Source organism: Megalopta genalis, chromosome 1 (assembly GCF_051020955.1).
Source record: "Megalopta genalis isolate 19385.01 chromosome 1, iyMegGena1_principal, whole genome shotgun sequence".
Classification (NCBI taxonomy): domain Eukaryota; kingdom Metazoa; phylum Arthropoda; class Insecta; order Hymenoptera; family Halictidae; genus Megalopta; species Megalopta genalis.
In genome coordinates, this window is record NC_135013.1 from 12790299 (window position 1) to 12817235 (window position 26937).

General features: G+C 40.8%; 1 protein-coding gene across 5 annotated transcripts in view; it reads left to right on the forward strand.

Annotated features, from left to right (window-relative positions):
• The window catches only part of LOC117228994 (uncharacterized), a 729674-nt gene that overhangs the window by 619149 nt on the left and 83588 nt on the right, over window positions 1-26937 (forward strand). For all 5 annotated transcript variants that reach the window (XM_033485103.2, XM_076521427.1, XM_076521432.1 and 2 more), the window contains one exon: window positions 8504-8629. In XM_033485103.2, the coding sequence (XP_033340994.2) occupies window positions 8504-8629 (126 nt within the window). The remainder of the gene's footprint in view (window positions 1-8503; window positions 8630-26937) is intronic.

The following is a 26937-nucleotide window of genomic DNA, read 5'->3' on the forward strand; positions in this document are numbered from 1 at the left end:
TCAATAAAGTGGCCTTTTGTTCATGAGGCAACGTAATTGACCTCCGTTCACACTAACATCGGCGAACTCGCTCGATGTTAACCTTCTGCTTAATTTTTTAACCATTCCGTTGCTAAATACGTTTATTTAGACATTTTAACGTATCGTACACATAGTTTTGATCAGACACGAAGCAATGACTTTTTTGAATTTCGTCCATTAACGGCCGCACTGCGCGTCGCGTCGCGTCGGTACCAGATGATTAATTAAGCACGGCACCGCGGGTTGGTAACTGCAACCCTCTTTTCACGGACCATTGTATTATTCTCCGGCGAAGAACAGAGGAGACTATAAATACGCGGCTGACAATATATCCTGCAGGCTCGTGCAAGTCGAATCGAGGATGCGCCTATCCAGGCGAAAATCCAGCGAACTTTTACCGATAGGGAATCGCGGATTCCCGCGTGGGTGATCCGAGTCGAATGATCGGATCAGTTCAGCCAGTGATCCAGACCCTAACTTTGTTTTCCGTTGATAATTCAACGAGCCTCGTGAACAAAGTCGCGAAATGCAAAAACTTCGTGCAATTATGGCAGCCAAACTTGAATCCCAGACTCAGCGATTGAACTTTATAATTTGCAGTCGATGCAAATATCCTCCGATTTGTCTTCGACTTCTCAATCTTCTTAGACTTCTCGCGATGTTAGCAGTTCGTCGAGTTTGTTCTGATGTATCGAAATTCTGTTGCAAAGTGGATCACGCTCCTCGAAGTTGTATAGCTTCGTAAGTAACTGATCAGTGTGTTCGTGGTCCCCAAAGTTACTATAACTGATCAGACTTGTGCATTTATAACAAAGATGAGTAAGTGCAATTTAAAGCAATATATACAGATTTGAAGGATCGAGAGTGCCAATATATCAGTTTCAGCTTACTAGAATCGTTAAAAGAATTAATTAACGGAAACAATCTTATTTCGCATAAATATCTGCAGTCTATAAGTGATCATATTTATTTTAGATCGATATTTATTTAATATCAATCTGCTCGATCATATATCTCGTAGCTGTAAAAATTTGCAGTTTCGTAAATAGTGGATCAACGTGTCCGTAGCGTCCAAAACTCAGTTTCACGATTTCCAGAGTTCGAAGACACTTTCAACGCAGAGAATCATATTTCATACGCAGAGAAGAGTTGAGCCTGGGACCCAGCGATGGCGGATAAAAATTTGGGTCTCGCCAGTTTTTGAAACAAAATGCCTGACGATCGTGTTCCTGGTTCGACGTCCTTTCCATCTCGTCCGTAGCACGAATGTGGGACGATAAAACGAGGCTCGCACCGCGAGCCAAACGAGGCGGCGTCGTAAAACGCTTGTTTCGGGGAAGGTGCATCGTTACGGAGAAGAAGGTCTTCATCGGGCCGGGCAAAAGGGATCGTCGACTGCGTTTATCTGGAACAAGAGTGTCCCCTCGTGATAAGGGCCCTAAATACTCCCTATAAACGCTGCTCTACTCTGCCCGAGTCAAATATTATTTCTGGTCGTAAAGATTTATTGCTGTCTGAGAACCGTGCACGTTGAAACACACTTCCTATCAAACGCTATCCCGAACATTGCATCTTAACCGTTCCAATGATCTTCGGGATACGAGCTTGCTTATATTCCACTTTCTGAAAATTTCAGTAATACAACCGAAAGATATTTTCGGTGCGGTGTTCTCCTTTTGTAGGAATGGTTTATCGAACTTGTTAGAGTCACTTCACAATTTTACGAAGTGGGATTGTACTAGACTTTCGTTCAGCATCAGCACTAATCATTGAACTCTCGATTAATGTTCACATAAGTTTAATCCCTTAATGCACAATTTAAAAAAAAAAATCGACCAAAAAAAATCAATTTTTTTTATCTAAGAAAATACATATTTGGACCTTAATTTCAATAAATATGTAAAAAAAATGCAAAAATTACTAAAAATTCAATATAAATAGTGGATAAATAATTATAGTGAATATTGAATCGCATTGCAGATCGAATTTTGTACCCATCGTACTGTTTTTCAATTAATATAGGTAACATAACATAAGTTGCGACGCCGACCGTATATATACGGGTCTGCACATTTTGGCCGGTTTTGCACGCCCGTGTTAATACGTTTCTGCGCGTTAAGGGGTTAAATACATTAATTTTCGGTCGTCAAATTAAGTCAATGACTGTTTGCATTAGCAGCAAAAGAAGTTCTATAAGTGACTAAAGGCATTCGAGACCATAGTGATGGCCGGTGATTTTATGAGAATTTCATGGTATAGAATTCGCGAGACTAGCCTGTAATAGCCTGTAATAGCTTTAACTTGAATTTGGAAATAGTAATGGTACAATGCCCGAATCTCCAATCTTTTTATTCAACGATTTTCTAGGGACATGATATACACTACACAAGGTAGAATCATGCCGTAGACGATTCCTGTCGAAAACATTTTACTCTCGAACAACAATATATCGTTGTTGGCTACGTATTGGTTTTCTTAATATTGTATTGGGTTGGCAACTAAGTAATTGCCGATTTGTTCAATGAAATAAAAAATTTTTTTTCCTTGGAATGAAGTTTAATCTGTAATGTATTTTCCATTTTGTTCGATGACCTTTTGCCATCTCTTCGACAACTTGAAAATTCCACGCTCGTAGAAAGTCTGATCCTTTTTGGCCAAAAACTGAGTTAAGTGAGATTTTACAGCGTCATCATCGTTAAAAGTTTTACCACGAAGGGAGTTGTCCAGGGATCGAAATAAGTGGTAATCCGATGGCGCGAGATCAGGGCTATATGGTGGGTGTAACATTAATTCCCAACCAATATCCATCAATTTTTTCCGAATGGACAAAGACGCGTGCGGCCTAGCATTGTTCTGGTGGAAAATGACACCTTTACGATTGACCAATTCCGGTCGCTTTTCCTTGACCGCTGCATTCAATTTGTCCAGTTTCTAACATTCACGGATAATAAAAAATAACATAATAATAATAATAATAATTTTATAATATAACATTTACGGATATCATAAAAATGCGAGTGAGAGACATCTATAACTGAAATTGGCAATTACTTAGTTGCCAACCCAATATATAATATTTACATAATATTTTTCTTAATAAATAACAGTCTTACTTCTTAATTTGCGTTCCTTATTGAATTTTTTGTTTACAAGTTTTTATAAAATTTGTACAAATTCTCTCCGAAACCTTACCAAAGTATATTAAACAGGTTTGGTGTTTTTCGCTCAGGTATACACAAATTTTTGGTCGGCACTAAAAGAGTCAACATTAGATTTACAGAGCACTAAAAGCAATTGTTTTATATTAGTTTATAAAAGTAACAACGAGACATCTATCCTGATTTTTAACGAGCTTTATTGTAATATTTCCGCAAATAACATATATATTGAATAAATACCTCATAAATGTATCTTTGCAATCTGAGTACAGTAGTGTCTCCCTAATTGACGTTCAGACTGCGCACGAAAATGGACAGTTTGGGAAGAGGAGATACGATTGTTCGAGCCTTGCAGCTCGTTTTTATAATCGTTGACAATTCGTAACTATAAAAACGAACCGCGAGACTCGAATAATCGTATCTCCTCTACCCAAAGTGTCCACTTTTGTGGACGATCTGAGAGACAATCTGAGCGTCGATTAGAGAGACATTACTGTAGTCGTAAATTAAAAAGATACCAGCGAGCCGTTATGAGAATTTCCGTGAAGCTAGCGTTAAGGACGTGAAGTGCGCTTCCACGCCGAAGAAAGATCAGCACGTAGCAAGACAACGCGCGCGGGCCGCTGAAGCTGCCAATAACTCATTCAGCGCGCCGCGAAAGTGTAAAAATCGGAAGTTTGAAGCGTGCAGACAGCGTCGGGGAACTCGTAGGAGGTTGGCCGGGGTTATGGGGGTCACTGGGCCTCGACGACGATCGAATGGCACCGTCCGTGGTGCGCGCGGTGGTGTGCACGCGTCTCGGGCACAGGTGCGAGCTTCGAAGCGTGTGCAAACGAGCGCGTCGCTGGCCCGCGCGAGCTCGCGCGAGCCCGCGCGCGCTCTTGCGTTTTATCTCGCCTCCGCTCCGCGCGCGCGTGCATGTTAAACCGTGTAAACACGCGGGCCTCGCCGGTGTGCACGCCTAACGGCCGCGGCTAGATAGGTATTTAGGTTCGCCGGCGGCGCTTCCGCCTGCGGTGCATCTTCTCACGAGGCCCGGACCGTGTTATGCCGGCGATCTTATCGCTCGCGGCGAATGCCCGATACCGCGGAGAAGTCGCCGTCGCGAATCGGCCACGGACACTTCCGAGGGATAGACGATTGTTCCCATCTAGCCGCGTGAAATCGGCTTTTTAGCGGTCGCTGGGTCGCCGCGCTACGACTCGATCCGGTGACCCGCGTGGGTGTTATTTCTGAGGATTCTTTCGGGACATTCGACACGCGAGATTTATCTTCCGCGCGGTGCCGGCGCGTTTCAGCTGCGAAGCATGCTTCGGAGTTAGTCCGTTGGGTTACGATGTTACCTTCCTGGCAGCCCGCGGCGTGGATTATGAAGAGCACTGGTCAGGACGCTTTGATCTTTACTTGACCATTTTGTCTCGGGGCCATGAAATCGTTGCTTCCTTGATTAGGACGATAGGAATTGCGGAAATTCAGAGGCTGGACTCTTTTGAACCGAGCGTATTGATCCTTTGGGTCGATTCGATAGTTTCGATAGGTTTCGATAGGTTTCAATAGGTACAAAATAACCTTGACATAATCGGCGACGTACGTCAATTTTGACGTCTTATGATCTCACGATCGCTTGCAAAACGAGCTATAAAGTTTGATCACTGCTAGAACGTTAACCCTTTGCACTCGAAGAGAATTTTAACTGAAAATATAAAATCATTTTTCTAACTTATAGTATTTCTACTTTATATGACAAAATGCATTTTATGCATATGAAATTGAGTCTTGGGATTCGCACCACAGTTACACACTTAACAATTTTTTAAATCTAATCTGTGTTAACACATTGCGGACGGGGCTCTGCGCGTTCAACACGCCCTCAAAGACCGCACATTTTCGAACGCTCCAAAAACATGCTTGGCAAGTAACAGGAAGCGGATACGCACATTTCTAATTTGCATTTAGTATTCTTAAATAATACTATATATACATAGTTTATATATCTGTTTATTATATAAGATTTTTTACATTTTAACTATTATTTATTATACAAATTTGAATATTGATTTAGAGTGGCTATAATGACTGATTATTTGTACATGCTTGGAATGATTCATTTGTTTCGCTAAAATTACTTAGGAATGCGGGAGGCTTCGTTACCATGGTTACGTAACAGAAATATTTGCGGCTGGTTGCTTGTTGCCGATTAAATAAAAAAAACATGAAAACGAGATATCTCGTGACCCGTCCGCAACGTTCAATTTGCTAAAAACGAGATATCTCGTGAGCCGTCCGCAATGTGTTAATATCAAAATTATTTTACAAGATAATATAACAAATTTTAGTTGTGCCTCAGAGTCACCACTCGAGTACAAAGGTTTAATAGTATGATTTCAAACATCGTCTCACTTCAATGGTGACCCTACTACAACTGGTCACAGTTTCTAGAGTTCGGAGACAGTTTTAACGATGTTCCATACGCAGAGAAGAGTTGGGTCTGGGACCCAGCGATGGTGGATAAAAATTTGGGTCCTACCAATTTTTGAAACAAAATGCCTGACGATCGTGTTCCTGGTAATTGTTGGATGTATTTGTATATCTGAACTCTTTGATAACGAATACGGATTTGATACGTTATTTGATCACGAATAACCCTTTGACGACATCAGGACTGTCTACCTTATTCCAAGAATTGCAAGCATGTAATTTGATTATGTATACTTATAAACATAGTCATATATGGGATAAAAATAAACATATCTGGGATATAATTGTTCACATTTCCCATTAATTATGTCTTTAATCGATAATCTGGTTCTCCGAGGAAAATGTTCTTAATACGTTTAAAAATCTTCATCCTTAACACGTTCCGTGCCGAGCTTTTTTTACTCGAATCTTCTCACTTTGATATTTTACTAAAACTTGATGTATCACGTGCAATTATTAATTCTCGTACACATAACAACGTAACAAAAACTTATCAACGCCCATTCTTGCGGTGGAAATTGATTCTTCGGTTCTAAATTTCTTGTAAACAATTTGTTCAGTTCACTAAGTAAACATGCAAGCGTGTACCATCGATGGTACACGTGGCACGGAACGTGTTAACAGGTGAATTATAATAAAAATCGTGAAAGATCTAAATCAAGCGAATCTTGCTCATCTTAGCGGCTACTTTTCAAAAATTAACAATGCTAGTTTATATCCTTCGTCGCATTAAATTGTTGCTAACCGAACATCGTTCAATAATGTTTACGACAGAAAGGCAAATAAGACTGGCCTTTTTCGTTGTTGTCTGGCTACGGGTCACAAGCGACCCGAAACCGGCTGGGCAAGGGTGAAAGAGTTGCTCGCCGCCAGATGGTTCACCTAACTCGGCCCAGTGACCCGAAAAACGGCAAGTTTGCTTATGATCGAAGTGGTTTTCGGTGGCCCCTCCAGCGAAACGAGGAAAAAGACACCATGATTGGTGGCTGCTTCCCTGGTCCCCCCCTCCTCCGGCGGGCCTTCCCCTTCCCCGTCTGCTCCGGTTAATTATTCTCGCGTACTTTTCGCTCGCCGGCACGTCCGGGCGCAACGACGAATCATTAATCACGCGTGACACACCCGTACCAGCGATCTAATTATCGGCTAAAGGAGCACCGAGCGCTGGCGGACGCGGGGAGCATCTTTGGGACAACTTGACAGGTGAGGTAATCAGGAGGACCTGATTCACAGCATCGCAGAAACATTATACTTGGGGGACACATTTTTGTCGAAAGCGAAGAAACGGCAGTAGAAATTCCGGAACGCTGAAACGGTCGGGAACTTATAATCGAAATGAAGAAAGTCATAAAGTGAGCATTATTCTGCGAATTAAAATATCCATAATTATGAAAAGCGCCGTGGATTTTTAGCCAAAATAAAAATAGTTCGCACCAATCGCGAGAAATGGAGACCAAATTGCAAAGCCGTTCTTTCTTTAATCATTCTAATCGATTCAAAATAATAGACCGACAGTTTAAAATTCCTTTAATCTTTATACTGTTTCAAATTAAATCTACCAAATTTTGTCATAAATGCATAAAATAAGTAGGTGTCGTTTAAAGTAGCAGACTAATTAAAGGGGTTTACGAATGTCAATTTATTAATTTCAACTTACCGAAATCGTCAAAGAAAGAAGCTTTCTATTCGATTTTCGGCTCTTGCAATTGGCGTAAACAATTTTTATTCTGCATAAAGAACTGCAGTCTAAATGATTTTTTGAACCGAATATACACATGCATATCACTTTATGCATAAAATGAGTAGGTGTCGTTTAAAGTAGCAGACTGATTAAAATACTTTACAAATGTCAATTTATTACTTTCAACTTACTAAAATCGTCAAAGAAAGAAGCTTTCTATTCGATTTTCGGTTCTTGCAATTGGCGTAAACAATTTTTATTCTGCATAAAGAACTGCAGTCTATTGATTACTTATGGTACTTGTAAATGATATTTTTAACCCAGTATACGTAAAATGGGAAAAGCGTCATTAATCGTACGTTTTTGCATCGTAAATACTTGGCTCGTGCTGCGCCTAACGGCTGCGACCATTCTTAGGTATTTAACGAACCTGGACAGAAGCTAATTACTCACTGTCCTGTCATGTTGTACGCGTTTTGCAACTGTGTATCGGAAGGTGACGTCCGTTGCCATGCAGAGCGGTTCGAACGATGGCGCAAGTCATCGTGTATTCGGTCGTGTTAAATGTACCATGCACCGAAGAGGGAACTAAATTCGATGCTGGTGTGTCGGATGTTTGCATAATCGGTTTTAGAGACCGTGCAAGACATGCAACGATCCGTTGCATTCGCACATCTGCCTCCGCTGTCGGAATTCCGACCGCGAAATTAGATCAGCGAATTTTCTTCGTACCAAGAAAATTAGAATTAAATTAACAGCGATGGCTTCCAATAGTTGCGCGTTAGACATCTCTGTGGTTAAATTGTTGAGATGGGAATATAACATTCTATTCCGAAGAATTTAATTGTTTCTTTAAAATCAGAATGATGTTAGAAAGAGTTTGAGCTTACGAAGGTTTCTATTTTATCGGTCTTTAGCATTGTCACTTTATCACTCCAAAAACCTGATAAAATCAAAGGCTAGTATCAATAAATCAATGCCTAAAATATAAAAATCATTTAAACAATTTGAAAATAGTATTGTATTACCGAAAACTCGTTACAACGAGCGATCATTTCTTCGACTCTTTTGGATCTACAAATTCAAGTTTCCACTGCATTCATCTCCGAAGATCTCTGTCTATCTCCGAAGATATAAATGATATAACAATGATCGTCGTTAATTGCAGGTGTTGGGTTGGCTGTGCAAGAAAGGCGAGGACATCCTGACGAAGCACGCGCAGCACTCTGTCACGAATTTGACTGCGGCGCGGCTGAACGAGAGGGAATTCGAGAAGTTCTATTTCACGTCGATGGTGAGTATCCTAATTCGCCACATAATGGAGCCTCGAAAGCGGTTCACGAGACGCGAGACGGTGTCCCATATGTGCTCCGGAGTTTCACTTTTTTCACGTCTCATCGAGTCGTTCGTCACGCTTCGATACGGAAGAAATTCGGTCGGAGAGTCGCGCCGGAATAGCCGAAAGTTTATAAAAGGCTCGCCGTCGGAGCTGGTACAGCCGCAAAGGTCGTCGACAGTTTCGCAAACTTCTCTCGTAGAAAAGATACACGACGCTTGAGAGAGAAAAGAAACGGGACGCATCGAAGCCTCTACCCGTGAACAGGTAGAAACGCGGTTGTCCGATCGGATCTGGCCGAAGAGAACGATTTAGATCGGCCCGACTGGACAATTGAATGTCTAACCATGATCGGCGAGTTTCTTTTCCGGCGATTACTATCGAAATCTGAATTGGAATCTCCCGCAGCCAGTGTTTCGAACGGGACCGCTAGAATTGCGATTCATTTTGAAACGATTCGAAGCGATCTATGGATCGGTGCTGTTTTACCGGCGAGCCGTCCGTCGGTACAAACGCTTCTAACTCGGCCTGCAATTTTCTCGCCGAGATCGTCGGCGCGATCACTGTATCGCAGTCTCCTAAACACGGTATACACAAGGTAATTGATGATAAAATTGGTGCGTTAGGGGAACGCGAGGAAATCGTTGGGAAGTTTAACGAGCAATTAAATCGCGCGCTAGATCTCAGAGACGAAGGGTAATCCCCGTTGTCTAGTCACGTGGCGCCGCCAATCGCAGAGCTCTCCAAACAGCTCGCTACTCTACCGACCGAACAATGCCGCGAACATTCGAACGGATTAGAAAGTCGGCATGCCTTCAAATGGCAACGATTATTCCGCTCCCGTGACCGTAGGCAACCGCGATTCGAATCGCGTCTAACGCAATCGGCAAATTGAATCGTGGCGATTGATTCGAGCAGCCGAACCTATTTCGCAACTTTCGCAATTAGAGATCCATCCGCGAGGGAGTCGATTAGCGATTCTACGCGATGAGCCTCTAAGTGGATACCGGTGTCTGTCGAACGATCGTGCAAGCCCGTGTCCAGCGACACGGTCGTTTTGATAACGTGACCTCTGCTTTCCCATTTTCACGATAAGAAACTCGGAACTCCGAACCGCAATTAAGATCCTCGCCGGCGACTCGGAGAAACGCTCCTTCAATTAACTTCCGAGATAAAGATAATTGGACGTTCCGAAGGGAAACGATCGAAGCGTGGAGGCTCTTTCTTCGCTTCCTACTTTTTCAACCTCTTCGAGGAGTGCTAACCCGGTTTTAGAACATTAATTGCGATTCTTCCGAGTTAAACGTGGAGTTCGAATTGTAGACACGCCATTGTTATTCTCAATTACTCAGCTGCGGATTCGATAGATCTATCATAAAAAAGTGAGTATGTGCGATCTGAAACGGTGAAAAGATTCAAAGCACGTAATAATGTCGATGCTACTCGCGGCCTACTAATATGATCAAAGAAGTATTAAAATAATTAATTTCGCACAAATATCCGCAGTCTAGACACTCAATTATAACACGTCACGCAATAAGTCTGACACATATATGGCAATACTGTTGACAAACCTATATGATTTCTGGATAGTAGCATTCTTCAAACGATACAAGTCAAAATTTCATGACATTTTGATGATTAGTTTACAGGTTACAGTGGTTTAGTGACCCCAGTTTTGTAATTTTCAAAACAATGATTAGAAAAGAATTTCGTGTATCGATGAAACATTGTTTTTTGATGGAGAAAAATACTGTTAAAGCCAAACAGTGGCTTAATAAGCGTTACGAAGACTCTGCACCAGGGAAATCAACTATTATCGACTGGTATGCTAAAATTAAACGCGGTCGTGCAAACATCGATGATGCTGAACGCTCTGGTCGCCCAAAATTGGTAGTTCCGAAAAACATAAAAAAAGTCCACAAAATAGTTTTGAAAGACCGTATAGTGAAATTGCGTGAGATAGCTGACCCCTTAAAGATATCAGAAGATAGCGTGTTTACAATTTTACACAAAAATTTGAGCATGTGTAAATTGCTTTCGAAGTAGGTGCCGCGTTTGCTCACACAAAAACAACAACAACAACGTGTCGACGATTCGGAGCGCGGTTAAGCGATGGTTAAATCGAACGAATTACGCTTCGAATTGCTTCCAAACCCACCGTACTCTCCAGATCTAGCTCCCAGCGACTACTGGCTTTTTGCAGACATTAACCCGAGAAAGATAACCTACGTCGCAGAGGCGCCTGCGAAGACTGTTGATTTTTGTTAATTTTTCATAGAGGTCTAGTGATTGAAGTTTAAAATTACTTAAAATATAAAAAAATATAATATAAATGCATTTTATTTTTACAATAATGCCAAACCTTTAAAATGACTAGATTAACTTAAATAAATATCCATTGTTAGTATAAAATTGACGCCTTAGAAAAGCATGCGCCTCTGAAGCGTATGGTTATCTTTTACGTACGTTGTCATATGGTTATCTTTCTAGGGTTAAAAAGATGCTCCAGGAAAGAAATTTGGCTCAAATGCTGAAGCGATTGCCGAAACGGGGGCCTATTTTGAGAACAAAGACAAATCGTTCTGCAAAAAAGGCATCGAAAAGTTAGAGGAGCGTTGGAACGAATGTATCACTCTTGAAGAAGAGTATGTTGACGAATAAAGTCGAATTTCTGAAAACAATTTGTTTTTCTTAGCTAGACCGGAGACTTATTGAGTGACGATGTGTTAGCTTTATGGAATCTTAATGTGAGATTGACCATGCATCAAGTTCAAGCTCGATGCGCACAATATTATTTCGAATTCATTATTAATTAAATTACGAACGAATACGAAGTTCGGAATTATACGTGTTGAACTATTTATTGCTTGAGTTATGAGTCGATAAATAAATGTGGGGTTTGCGGCGCATCCAGCTAAGGGTAAATCGTCTTCAGTAAATTAATTAGAGGCGATCGTATGGACGTCGAGGCACCGTGTTGCATCTGCATCGGTTATCCTTGTTTCTTGCGGTCATCATTATCCAGAATACGCGGACGGCCCAATGACCCCCATCCGATGGGTCCTACCCACACACGCTGTCATAATTGTCAACGACGATCGAGAAAACTGATTATTTGGGTCGGCTATACGGAACTGGAACGTATCGCCGATTTATTATTAAGCGGTCGGAGGCTGCGGCGTCCTGGCAACCCGATATTTGCTGCATCGAGTTAATTGCGTGACGTCCGGCTAAGGAGCGTATCAATCGAAACGATCGTAAATTAATTCGACGATAAAGGTACCGGTGGAATCGGCTGGCCGAGTGGATCAAAACGCGACGCGATCTCCTCTTTTCTCCGTTGCACCGGTTGAGATCGGCGCACCCGCTTGCCCCGGATGCATCTGGTTAAAAGTTTGTCCGAATGGTCGAAGAGCCTTTTACGAAGATGCATCGGCATTTTATCTGCTCTTTATGCTTAACTTCATGCGTGCGTTCTGTTTTCATGGTCGAACGCGAAGAAAATTAATGGTAAAATCGATTAAAACACCGACCGACATCTTGTACGCACAACTTCATTTTTAAACACGCGTTGGCCATGTTTACAGCCACAAATTAATGTGCGAGCGATTGTGCATCTTGTTTGAAGCATTAAACATCTTTAAGAAAGTGTGAAAGAAGTAAATACTGCGGCACATTTTCAGAATCGATTTAATTCAATGATGCAGTCGAGGCCTGAAGAACCGAGTCGATAAAAGTGAACTTTTATTGAATTGATATTACTCGCGACTGCAATTGAGAAATGCAGAATCGACGCGATGGCAAATTTACTCGATATTCTGTCACAATGTATTACTGCTTATTGATTCAATTCAGTACCTACCTAACAGATATGATAAGACCTACCGCATTCGATCTAATTCAACGCTCTAATTGATAAATATAGAATCGTTTAAATGAAAGTATACTGAAAAACGCAAGAATCTTTCACTCCATACTGATTTAGTTCAAAGTACTCTGGTTGCCGCTCGCAGAATCGATTAGCTATAAATCTAATTTTTACCGATCGAATTCGACACCGCGGTCGAGGAATGCGGGATTGATTTAACTCGCAAAACAAGAAGAAAAAGGAGTTCGCCATCGAGCGAGCCGGACTCGAGCGAGTCCAAACGACCGCCGTACAGCCAACTAGCATAATTTCCTCGGGACACGGTGCAGTTTTTCGCAGAAACAACGACGCGCAGTTCCGCGGGCGTGTTGCTCTCGCTTTCCGCGGCTTCGAATTTCTCCTTGGATTCTTCGGGTGAAAGAGAACAAGAAGCGTCAATCGCCGGCGCTGGGCGACACTCGAGGTGACTATTCCGGTTGGCGGTCGATCAACGGCCCCGGCGAGGTCCCGGGCAAAGTACAAAGCGATGTCACGCACCGGAAAACCGGCGTTCGCCGACGAAGAAATCGTCAAGGTGGCCGTGAGGATTCGTGGACAGCAGAGGCGGCGTTCTCGTAACCCAATTACGCGAAGCGACGCGTCGCGTTTGCGTGGCCAGAATGAAAAAAACGAAAAAGAAGCCGAGAGAAGCATCCATGGCGGCGTTTTAATGGGACTCCCGTGAAATCACGGCCTCCCGGGTTCGCTCGACCGAAAGGAAATTCCATCGGACGAAAACGAGCCGCATTCCGCGGCGGAACGGTGACCGCCTGACCGGCCGATTCTTGCGAATCGAACGGAATTCCGCGGCGATCGATCGTGAAAGTGCCACGCTGTTTTTCTCCGGTCTGGAGAAACCTACGCGTTTCCATAGAATCTCGGCTTTTTGGCCGCGATTCTAGCTTTACGACGGGCGGGCCGATCGGTTTTGTTTTTGCGAAAGGAAAAGGAGAGAGGGGAACGAGAAAATTCGTGTGTTTCTTGCCTGAGGATTTCTAGAGCGAGTAATCGACGACCGACGCGCGGATTTTCTGCGTTTGTGGCTAGAGCAGGCGCCATTTGAACTAGAAGAAAGGTTCAGGAATTCGAATAGAAAGAATTGTATCTAATATGAATACAGCACTTTCTCCGTAATTCGCGCTCAGATTGCGCACAAAAATGGACAATGTGCAGGGTGTCCCAAAATTATTGTACAAGCGGGGAATGACGGGTTCCTGTGGTCATTTGAAATAATTTTTTCCTCAGCGAAAATGCAATCCGCGGCTTCGTTTACGAATTATTAACGAAAAACGTTGACCAATGAGGTGCGAGCTCGACTGGCACGAGGCGGCCGTGCCAATGAGCGGAATTGAGCTTCGACCGCCTCGACCGCTGGCGCCGTTGACTCGGCCGCCTCGACCGCTGGCGCCGTTAGCTCGGCCGTCTTGCGCCAGCAAAGCTTGCCTCTCATTGGTCAGCGTTTTTCGCTAATAACTCGTTAACGATGCCTCGGAGAAAATTTTTGCAAAGGGAAAAGTTACTTCAAATGACCTCAGGAATCCCTCATTTTCCCGAAGTACCATAATTTTGGGACACACTGTATATCTACGATTTCTTCCATAGTTACGTTGATTATCACCTCTATATTCTTAATGCTAAATATACCGAGTCGATCAATATGATCAGTTATCTTTGTATTCTCTGTCTGAAAGTTGCTGAAATTAGTTTTCCTTTATTTCAAGCAATTTTAATCTTGTTTGAGATTACTTTGCACTACATTGTGCACGTACACAAAGTTATCGAGATATGTTACAATGCTTTTGATAGATCATTTGGAGCATTCTTGGAACGACTGGACTACATTACAAATTTCAATTGTGGATTTTCAAGGTATAACGCTGTATGACGGTGGAAGAAAGTAGTTGATTTTACGTAGTTTTCTGATGAGGATGGATCTTTGACTTTCAAATAACAGGCGTTCTTCATGGAGATTCTCCACCAAAGGATAGTTTCATAGAAAATGATTGAATAAATTTGCTACCCCAGGCATCCATTATAAAAGAAATGGCGAAATGTCTAAAGAAATATACAATCTTGACATTCTCATAACGCAACACACGTTAGTTACTTTTAGGGCTGAATAGATTCAGCGTCAATCATTTTCCTAATAGAACGAGACAATTTTTGTTTCTAGTACGTCATAGTTTCTAGTTTTCAGTATTTATTTCCTTTCATTCCTAGATTTTGCTATAACAGAAGATTGCATTTTTGCTTCGATTTAGAAGGAATTGAAAACATTCATATTTAGTGGATTAGGTTTTTCACCAAGAATCTGACTCGTTGTTACAGTGCTATATCCAGAAAAGATTGAATGATATCTATGCTGGATATTTGGTTCACGTATAATAGGAACTGAATATTTCGAGTACATCACCTTCCATAATCGTGGAATGCCACATAATGAGTCAGAGGCTTGTAATTGACAGTTTGATTGGCATCCTTCAGAGAGAAACATATCTGTGGCCAGTTGTATGATTTCAACCAGGATAAGCAGAATCGACGGAAATCCTTCGGATGGAGAGGGTTATCTGACATTTTCGTTACTCGATTGTACACTTTTTAATTGTACAATTTCTGTTGAGCAACGTGTATATCACACTTTAAAGCGCAGACAAAGCAATTAAGTTAATCGCTGCATCCTTAAACTGTTATTTTTGCTGATAATATCCACCAAACTCAGAACTCGGTTCAATTTAAAATTTCACGCTATCCCTGACGCAATCATCGTAAAAATGGTATATGATCATTAAAATTTTTTAACACAACTATTATTAAGACTAAGCCTAACTTATCTATCGAAATGACCAGTTCCATAATTTTCATTGGGAAATTGTTGAAGTTATAAACACTCTTTGATAGGAAATGATTGAAAATATTTCTTAACTTAAACATATATTGTATGAAAACGTCTAAATAAATACAGTCTTGCCTTTTTTATAAAGCAACACATGTTAGTCGCTTTTAATGATCGGCAGGTACAGTAAATTCTCCTTAATTAACGCTCAGCTTGGAAACAAAAATGGACAATTTGGAAGAAGAGATACGATTATTACGTCTAAATAAATACAGTCTTGTCTTTTTTATAGAGCAACACATGTTAGTCACTTTTAATGATCGGCAAGTACAGTAAATTCTCCTTAATTAACGCTCAGCTTGGAAACAAAAATGGACAATTTGGGAACAGAAGGTACGATTATTCGAATCTTGCGACCCGTTTTTATAGATCTTGACAATCGGTAACTATAAAAACGAGCCGTGAAGATCAAATAATCGTATCCCCTCTTCCCAATTGTCCTTTTTTTTGTGTACGATCTGAGCTCGATTTAGGATGTTAACCCTAGAAAGATAACCATATGACAACGTACGTAAAAGATAACCATACGCTTCAGAGGCGCATGCTTTTCTAAGGCGTCAATTTTATACTAACAATGGATATTTATTTAAGTTAATCTAGTCATTTTAAAGGTTTGGCATTATTGTAAAAATAAAATGCATTTATATTATATTTTTTTATATTTTAAGTAATTTTAAACTTAAATCACTAGACCTCTATGAAAAATTAACAAAAATCAACAGTCTTCGCAGGCGCCTCTGCGACGTAGGTTATCTCTCTCGGGTTAAAGAAGTTTGTGGAAGTTAGAGTTCGATAAAAGTGTCGGTAAAGCGTGACATCGGTGTAATTGGGAACAACGAGCTCCTAAATTTTCTTTTACAATGAAACTGGGGTGGCAGGACCATCGGCATAGGATAGAATCAACTTTCCACGATCGGCCGTCTCGAATCGCTCCTCGATATCAACAGAGAGACCGGCCGCGGAACGGTGTTGCGAGGCGCTATATCCGGTGGACGCGTGTCACGAATCGCGATCGGGAAATCGTTTCGAAAACCCGCTTGCAACATCGCGAATCGGCACAAGGCGGTTATGCTCGTTAGCCGCAGCATATTATTCTCCGTTCGAGGCCCAGGCGGATTTAACGTTGCCGCGCTGTCCTCAACGCACGAAATTCTCAGTCGAGTTTAATTAAGACGCGTGGCCACACGCCACGCAAGTTAATTCGACAATAAATATGGAAATATGCGTCTGGTCGGACGGGATATACATGTTAATTGGACGATTAAAATGTTGATTGGCCCACCGCGAATCGGATTTCCACCCTCTTTTTCGCGCGGACCGTTCGCTGTTTTCTGCTTCCCCAGTTTTAGCGCGCGAGATCGATCGAATATTCGACGAACGAGGGCCTGGAAAATGGAAATACTGTTTTCGTTCGGGCTGGTTTCGCGGAATCAATTTTAGTAGATTTTTAGTTACATGGAATACTTAATTATATCCTTTTACGCTCAGATGTTCCCTCCTAGGGGATACAACCTAAACCGCTGATAATTATGCTGTTTCGAAATGAATACTTTCTTTATTTAAATAGGCCAATTATTTCCAACGTTATGTCAGGTTTCGATATGTTATTTTCTACTTCGCGAATAAATAAGTTGGAGTTTTTAGTCAATATATGATCCGAGGCATTTTGTATCAACTATCTTAACGAATCGTCGAAGTAATTGGGAACGATACGAATGATTTGGTGGAAGCATCGGATAAACGTTTCTTAAATTGTAATTAATGCCGAAGATTTTATCAGACCAAATTGATACGAACAATTAAAAATAATCACAAAAATTCTCAGATAGTTCGTCCATGACGACATGAAAATTTCTTATATTCTCAAACGTGTTAACATGTCGATAAGAAAATTTTCAAATTAATTAAAAAAAATCATAAATAGCGATGAGGAAATGTGTTGGCAGGTGTTTGTTAAGTTTTAAACGAAAAGAAACATGTTGTTTGTTTATATCCCCCTAAAATCTTTATCTCTATCTTTGCAAAAGTACCGCAGAATTCTTTCGTCATAATCGCATTCCGTCAGTCTCACGTTGCATCTCTGCCCCTTCATGTCAGTTCGACTGCGACGATCGATAGAGCCCCCTCATCGTCAATATTCAAATTGCAGAACATCCCAGTCGTCGACAACGACTGATCATCGCGCGGATTCAATTGGCTGCCTTATCTATCGAGCGAGACTGCACTCGCGAAATTGGGGGTCCGCCAACCCCAAATTTTATTAGCCCAACTCTCCTCTTCCTTCTCCTCGTCCCGGCGGTAGTCCGCGGCTGGTCGCGTGAAAAGGCTTAATCGCCTAAACGCACCCATCCGAAGCTCGATGCATGCGTCCAGAAGGGGAACGAGATAACCTCTTCAAGCTATGGGAACATCTGTCGTTCGATTCGATACTCTGCTTCAACACTTGCTCCTTGAAACTTCAAGGAAATTGCTTCTCGCGACCTCTGCCGGACCTTCATCAGTTTAACCCTTTCGATACTACGAGCCACTATAGTGGCCCTCCATAAGATGCCATCGAGGTACTACGAGCCACTATAGTGGCTTTCCATAAGATGCCATCGAGATACTAAGAGCCACTATAGTGGCCTTCCATAAGATGCCATCGAGGTACTAAGGGCCACTATAGTGGCCTTCCATAAGATGCCACCCAGGTACTACAGGCCACTATCGTTTGTAGCGAATAAAGTCAGTGCTTACTGCAGAAAGCTAATTCACCTTATTTTTCTCTCAACAACGGATAAATAGATATGCCTTATTTTTTTTCAATTTTGCTTAACTTCATTTGGATTAAGCCTTTTGCTACGGGCGGGTTCTCCGCTGCGGTACCCCCGCAACGATCGGCGTCTTGTAGCGTGCAGCGATGTCGCAGCGCGCCGTCCAGCAGAAGTACCGCGGCGGAAAATCCGCCCGTAGCGAAAGGGTTAAGGGTGATAGCATTTTTGACGCGATTGGTAGTTTTGCGACATCGGAAATGTATCTTCTAGTTTCAGATTTAATTAGGAAAATTGTTGGAAAATGTTTCATCTTAACCCTTAGCGCTCCGAAGGCTCCGCTACGGAGACATTTGTCATTTGTTCCGTAACTCTGAAGGCTCCGCTGCGGAGCCAAATGTTTTTAGCATACGTTATCGTCGGCGTTAGCGATTGTTATCTGTAGTTAAAACGTGCCAAGTCTGTACCATTACGATTAAACCATTTGTTGACCTTTTCTACGGTTAGCAACATGGAGAAAAATAAATATTACGATGAGAATTTAGAGCCGAGCGATACCGAAGACGTATTTGATTTTGAAGAGTTAAAAGACATTGTGGAAGACAATGTTGGTTATGATTCTGACGCTTCGAGTAGTAGTAGCGAAATTATACTACCGAAGAGACGAAGAATGAAAATTATTGAAAGTGAAAGCGAAGATTCGTTACAAGACTTGGATGAATGGCGCGATGTTACGGAAGAATTACGTATTCCAGATAGAATACCTTTTAGTGTATTGCCAAAGGTCGTTGCACCACAAGTTCCTACAAACATTGAACAGCCGATACAATATTTTAAATTATTTTTCACGGACGAATCGGTAAATGAAATTATAAAGGAAACCAACAATTACGCAGAAAATGTTCTAAACTCGAAAGAAATATCTAGTAACTCTATTTGGCAAAGCGAATACTGTGACACTTGTCCGAGTAAACCCAGAATGCACATTGGAGATTGTTACCAAAGATATCGCACCATGGTGAATTACAAAATTTAAAATTTATCTTTTATTTACAATAGGAAAATGTATATTTATAAAATAAATAAAATATCAAATGCATTCGCAAGGACGTGTAATCTTTTTCACTCAAAATAAGACTTTCTTTATCTCAGGCGCTCCGCTCCAAAAATGTGCCGGAGTTGCTGGTAGGCAGTACTCGAGAAACGCGCGGAGCGCTAAGGATTAAAATTCCAAGAAAATGGCTTTTCTTAATCAATTTTGAAACCTCATTTTACAGATTGATAACGATGCGAAAGACAAATATTTAACGTCATAGGTAGTCTTGCAGTTTAGAAAATGTACCTTGCAGTTGCGCAATAAGTAAAGAGGCTTAAAAACGTTCTACGTTTAAATCAATAACAACTCCGCTTCAGTACATATACCACGAACACAAGAAATCACTGAAGAACGTCACACTCTATGACACAACATGTCTAATCTGCATGTCCAAGCCAGTCAGCTGTTTTAAACCGGATTATTATGAAAATTACTTTCATACCAGTTGCCAAGTATAAACCCATTAAAGAAAGATGACAGTTCTCAATCCAATTATCTCTGCGTACCGCGGACGCCCACCTGAGCCTTCCTCCAAGGATCTTGAGACATTGAACGTGAACGGTGCTTGCTACGGCGACATGCTTCATTGAGAAACGCCATAAAATCGGGTTACGATAGAATTTATTAAAAATGTGTGCAAAAAGTGAAAATGATCTCATCCAGTTACACTGGAAATGCGACTCAAGTTATTGAACTTCTTAATCTTGTCACACGGAATAAACTGAAATGCGTTTGTTCAAATGTTGATTGACTTTCTTGGTACTTTGCGTGCAAATAAATCGATCTACTAATTAATAAATTATTATATAAACAGCTTCGGCTGCTACAGTATTTTGTGGTTCTAGTGTTACATTTCTTTGAAAAAGAAGAAAGAAAGGAAATTGTTTTCATGTATTATTTATTATATCATGTATTATTATTTCATGTATTATTTATTCGTATTGCATTATTAACACCTAGACTATCGCTTTAGTCTGGGTGTCGCCATTTTTATATCAAACTAGAAAATCAACTTTTATTAATATACATGCGACTGGACCGCCTAGATGAAATTTAAGACACTGAAATAAAATATCTCTGAAACAATACACTAAGAATTACATTATTTCTAGTCTTCTCGTGTTTCTTAAAATCGACGAAGCCAGCTTTTATTTCACTTCTCATTCTTCTAAAAAATCAATCGCGAACATCAACAAAATTCCTTCTGCCTCGCGAGACTCATCTTCTCCGGAAGTTTGGTAAATCCCCGAATGGTAACTAAATTGTATGTTCAGGCCGGAAGAGCATACGGAGAGTAGCAGACGGCGGGTATCTTACCGTCCTCCTCGGATAATTAGCGTTACGCAATGAGAGCTTTCGCGATCGGCGACGGCCGCGTTTCTTCGAAGAAACCGTAAAACGCCACGCCTTCGTCGCGTAAATGTAACGGGTCACGGTGAGCTTAGGCGAGAGCGCATAAGACGCTAAAAGACCTTGGAATACCTTGCACGCGGATCTCTGTCCCGCGTCAGCTCCGATCCTCTCCTATTTGGGTTAGATCGCAGCCGTTTCACTTTTTCGCGGCGACCTGTTATCTCGTAACTGGTCCCGCAACGAATTTTCTCTTAATAGTTCCGATGATTAGCTTTACGGCCAATTAAAACGGGTTAACGAGCCGAAAGCGGTACACCCGATAGATCGGTTTCTTTTTCTGAACTTTCTTTTTCCTCGCGCCTATATCACCCTGACGCGCACGATCGATCTCAAATCGAATTGTTCTCGATTCGATGAAATGACGCCCGACGATTTACGAGTACGCGGCGACTGGTTCTCGCCAGCCCGACCTAGACCACCGGTTTTATGGCAGCGAACGTCGCGAAAACTGGAAATGTGTTAACGTCCAATTAGCAAGATGAAGATAACCGGCCGCAGGGCAAGCCCAAGAATCGGCCAATATCTGTACAGCCCGCGTTAATTGATCGTACGCGGCATAAAGTCTGGCGAAGTTAATTACAGCAGATGTTTAGAATTTCTTTGACATTCGACGTCTCCTAGTTAGATAAGATCGCTAGTATACGGGGAACATTTGCATAATTTGTGGCATTGTTAACTTTATCACCGTCGGAGCAGTTAGTGGATTATTTACGAAACTGCGTAGCAAAGTGGAATTTCAACTTGCGTTCCGAGCAATTCCATGAAAACGAAGCCGACAAGGAATGAACGCTTAAGCTGCATGTTTGTTGAAATCGTCATTCACAAATCGTTTTATTATTATTTAATCGTAAGTAAGGGTGTTTTATTGTTAAATTCTGTAGGAGCAAATGAGTCGACCGATCGAGGTAGATCGGGACCGGGATTCGTTTTCTTTCGCTTGTCGGACGACTGCTTTAACCCCTTAACGTGCACGCTCGAGTTAACTCGAGCGCGCTAAACTGGCCAAACCGTGCACACTCGAGATAATTCGAGCGGCGTTGTACTTTATGTTGCTATAATTTTTCACACTCGAATGCAATCGAGCATTGAAAATAACAATGTGAAAGCCAAAAAAAACAATCGTTTTATTGATATTTATCATTTACATGGGATTGTAAGCTATAATACTTACTTATTCAAGTATAAAATATATCCTTTTTCTACTTATCACTTACGACTTATCTCTTCCTTGTGAGCCGCTTTCCGACAGCGTATTCATATTCAGATTCTGATTCGCTCATTTTTCGATATATATTTTACTAAAATATAATGTAAAATAAAATATAATAATAATAACAACAACAACAATAATAACAATAACAACAACAACAATAATAATAACAACAATAATAATAATAACAATAATAATAATAACAATAATAATAATAACAATAATAATAATAGTAATATTCTGAAAATTAGAAATCATACCAATTGTATAAATATCCATTACTTCTGTATTTTTGTAATTTTCTTGCCAGACAACGTTCTAAATTGTGCTTTTTTACATTAAAAAAAATTGATTTTCTTTGGCCGGCCTTTTTCAAAAAAACTGTGCATTAAGGGGTTAACCAGTTAAGCTCTCCGAGTCCATCATATCAGATTGCGCACAAAATTGAAATTTGGGAAGAGGATTTTATAATTGTTGACAATCGATAACTATGAAAACGAGCCGCAAGGCTCGAATAATCGTATCTCCTGCTCCCAGATTGTCCATTTCTGTGCGCAATCTGTGTGCAATCTGAGCGCGAATTAGGGAGAAATTACTGTGCACACAAACACCACGTCAAAAATATGCTGAACTCCTACGATTCATACATCCCTGAACACAATTCTAGTAGTTTTTGGTAGTCGTAACTTTGTTGAAATATAAGATTTAGTGATCAATACGTCACACGACCAACGAATAAACACTTAATCAAATCAATAAAGTTTTACGAAATGTCGCCTGCAAGACATCCTGTAGGTGTATAATAGAACTGCTGCGCATAAATTTCAATGTAAAAAGGTTGCGACAAACGTTACTTTTTCATATAATACAAGAGATATTTATTCACTGTGGAGTGTTCATTGATTAAACAGATCAGCCTACTCTACAGATCTGCAAATGCTAATATAGGTACACCGAGAGTCGCACTTTAATGAATTGTAAATGAATCGTTCAAGATTGTTGAATAAACAATGTCGCAACCCGAATAAACACATTCTGATTACGTTTATGCGTAACGAAAAATACTCCGAGGTTGAACCGAACATTCTAATACCGAAAGCAAGAGTTACCGCATTCCATCGAATTTAACACTATGTTGAAGTACAGTAGTTCGCATCTCGATTGTGAGAATACTAGGTTTTAAATGTCCCACGTGCCCGTGGAAGCGTGCAGCGTGGAGAGTCGAGAAAAAGAAAATCAGGAAGGACGACACGCGGGTTCAAGTACATCCGGCGATTGAAGGGCGCCCGTACGCGTCTCAGCTTTTAACAAGCAGCCGGCTCGTGTAGTCTCGTTCCACTTTAGGCCATCGATTAACCCAGATATCTGTCGATGTGCTGGGCGTCTTATTTTTCGCGTTACACCCACGCAACGCGCACGTCCGTCGACGGTGAACGGCGTGCAACGGGCGTGAACCCGCATTCTTGTCAGTTCCACGCAGTAATTGGATAATGTGTCTCGTTAGTCTGCTTCTCGATTGGCTGATCCGGGGAATCTTGTTTCCGAACCAGCGACGCTTCCTCGTTCATCTTCCAATCCTGTTTCTTTTTTTCTGCGCGTCTGAATCAGACTGCCGTAATTTATGCGCGGTTGCATGTTCGAAGATTGAAACAAAAATGCAAAAGTTCGGTTGAATTTTGTCCTGTTCGGCTGTAGGTGCCAATGAACGAAGAACAAAATCAGATTCGGTTATTTTTCGTTCCAGTTTCGAGTTAATAAATTTTTAACGATTTATTGATATTCTTTAGAACTTTAAAGGATGCAAAATGTAAGGATCATTTCGTTTTTTTTTATATTGATGTCAGTGAGTATAGAATAAGAATACAATAAATTCTCCCTACTTGACGCTCAGATTCCACACCTAAATGGACAATTTGGGCGCCAATTAAGGAGAAATAACTATACATCGTGTCTTAATTGAAAGTGCTCTGAAAATTTGCATGCACTGGAAATTTATTCTGACATTGAGCATAAACGAAAATGTATCGTTACACTTGCACATTTTATTATGATAATTGCTTCTGTAGTAGTAGGTTCTAATTGCAGAGAACGAAGAACAAAATCAGATTCGATTATTTTTCGTTCCAGTTTTCAGTTAATAAATTTTTAACGATTTATTGATATTCTTTAGAACTTTAAAGAGTGTAAAATGTAAGGAACATTTCGTTTTTTTTCATATTGATGTCAGTGAGTAGAGAATAAGAATACAGTAAATTCTCCCTACTTGACGCTCAGATTCCACACCTAAATGGACCATTTGGGCGCCAATTAAGGAGAAATAATTATACATCGTGTCTTAATTGAAAGTGCTCTGAAAATTTGCATGCACCGGAAATTTATTCTGACATTGAACATAAACAAAAATGTATCGTTACACTTGCACATTTTATTATGATAATTGCTTCTGTAGTAGTAGGTTCTAATTGCAGAGAACGAAGAACAAAATCAGATTCGATTACTTTTGGTTCCAGTTTCGAGTTAATAAATTTTTAACGATTTATCGATATTCTTTAGAACTTTAAAGGATGCAAAATCTAAGGAACATTTCGTTTTCTTTGATATCGATGTCTCTCTCAGTGAGTAGAGAATAAGAATACAATAAATTCTCCCTATACTTGACGCTCAGATTCCACATCTAAATGGACAATTTGGGCGCCAATTAAGGAGAAATAACTATACATCGTGTCTTAATTGAAAGTGCTCTGAAAATTTGCATGCACTGGAAATTTATTCTGACATTGAACATAAATAAAAATGTATCGTTACACTTGCACATTTTATTATGATAATTGCTTCTGTAATAGTAGGTTCTAATTGCAGGTCTAAATTAAACTGGGAATCCATCCGTTTATCGTTTTACTTTTCCTGTTCGATATTTGCATATATCTGAAAAGTTCGGACCTTCTTTAAGTTAATTAACGCCACCATGTTATTAACACGTAGCATTAGCACACAAGCATTAGCAGTAACGTCGAATTATAACAATAATCGATGCCTGTAACAATACAATTATCCACGCTATGGTGGAGTACAAGCTGCGCCAGCGCGCCGGTGATTTCAACGCTTCGATGGCAGCGACCCCGAACTCGAAGCGCTAATCCTCCGCCTTAATGTATTCCTTAAGGAAACGCGAGCACGCAGAAGACAATTGAAAGTCGTGAGGATTACGTAAGATCTCTGTTACTTCCATATTTGTTCAAACATAATCTACAGAAATATGAAACGAACGCCAACGAAACGCTTGCGCAAGCGTCGAACATGGAGCGCTTTAGTGATGTAATAATAGCTTCTAGATCTTAATCGAATTACCGAAGAATTAAATAATCTTTTTCATCTAAATCACTATAATTACACAGTGGTGTGGCGTTACATAAACCATAGCCATACGGTTTCTCTCGTAGAAAATTCCGATTCGAAACTTTTCCATCAATAATCGATTACATATTTGTCTAAATCTAATTTCATTAAGGTTTCTACGACCAATGCGAGCTAATTGAATTATACAGAGGTTAAATTGCAGTTTCAATACCATTGTCCAAGCGATTCGAATTGTTTCAGATTTTTCGAAACGGAAGGTTCGTTAACAATTATCGATAGTCCATCGAAGTTTCCCTTTCCCGGCGTTGCAACACGACCAATCGCAACCTTTCCGGAGTAGTGGCGATACTAATCGTTCAAGGTGCTCGCATTACTTACCCCTTACGGTCGCAATCTCGCGCGCGAATCGGCCAAATGGCTGGCATTAGCGGCAGCAACGTAAACAAGTCGGCAAAATATCGGCAGGCGAAATTGTCCGAGATCTTCGAGGCAGATACGGGAACATGTCGTCGTGGATCGATCGCAACGGCTTCGACCGATGGAGACGGCTTCCCCGGATCCGCGAGTGACGACCGAGAGACAATGGGGTTTAAATGACAACGGTCCCCGATCGGCGATTTCGATGGCCGCGTTACGGTACCGATCTATTGACTCTCTTCGAAAAATCTCCGACGCCCGTCGCGAGTTATGTACGTGCTCTTCATGAAAAATGAATGGCCGAACGGACTTATGCGCGTTTACACGCCGGGTACCTGCGCGGAGTAGGAATGAGTGGAAAACGTAACTGTACCTTAATATCTTACGGCGAGATGTCATCGCTGGGAACGTGTCTTCAACTTCAAGGTTCGTCATCGACGCCCACCAGGACCTCCATAAATTTAGAGCAAGGGGTAATAACTTTTTTGTGGTCGGACATATTTTTGTAGATCTTCAGGATGCATGATCGCATCCAGAATATTAGACTGGTTGAATTTTCCTAAAAATTTTTGTAGCAAATTTCATTACTTTTCTATAGAATTTCAACAAAATTTTCCGTAACTCAAACTATCGTGAATTCGAAGATCAATGTCTCCCCTTTCTGATGACTTTAAAAATCTGAATGCGTAATTTTGGAAACTCGATTTAATGTCAAATCGAACTAAGAGCAAGGAATAATAACTTTTTCGTGGTCGGACATTGTAGATCCTCAGGATGCATGATCGCATCCAGAATATTAGACTGGTTGAATTTTCCTAAAAATTTTTTGTCGCACATTTCATTACTTTTCTATAGAATTTCAACAAAATTTTCCGCGACTCAAACTATCGTGAATTCGAAGATCAATGTCTCTCATTTCTGATGACTTTAAAAATCTGGATGCGCAATTTTCGAAACTTGATTTAATGTCAAATCGAACTAAGAGCAAGGAATAATAACTTTCTTTGTGTCGGACATATTTTGTAGATTCTCAGGGTGCATGATCACATCCAGAATATTAGACTGGTTGAATTTTCCTAAAAATTTTTTGTCGCACATTTCATTACTTTTCTATAGAATTTCAACAAAATTTTCCGTAACTCAAACTATCGTGAATTCGAAGATCATTGTCTCCCCTTTCTGATGACTTTAAAAATCTGAATGCGTAATTTTAGAAACTC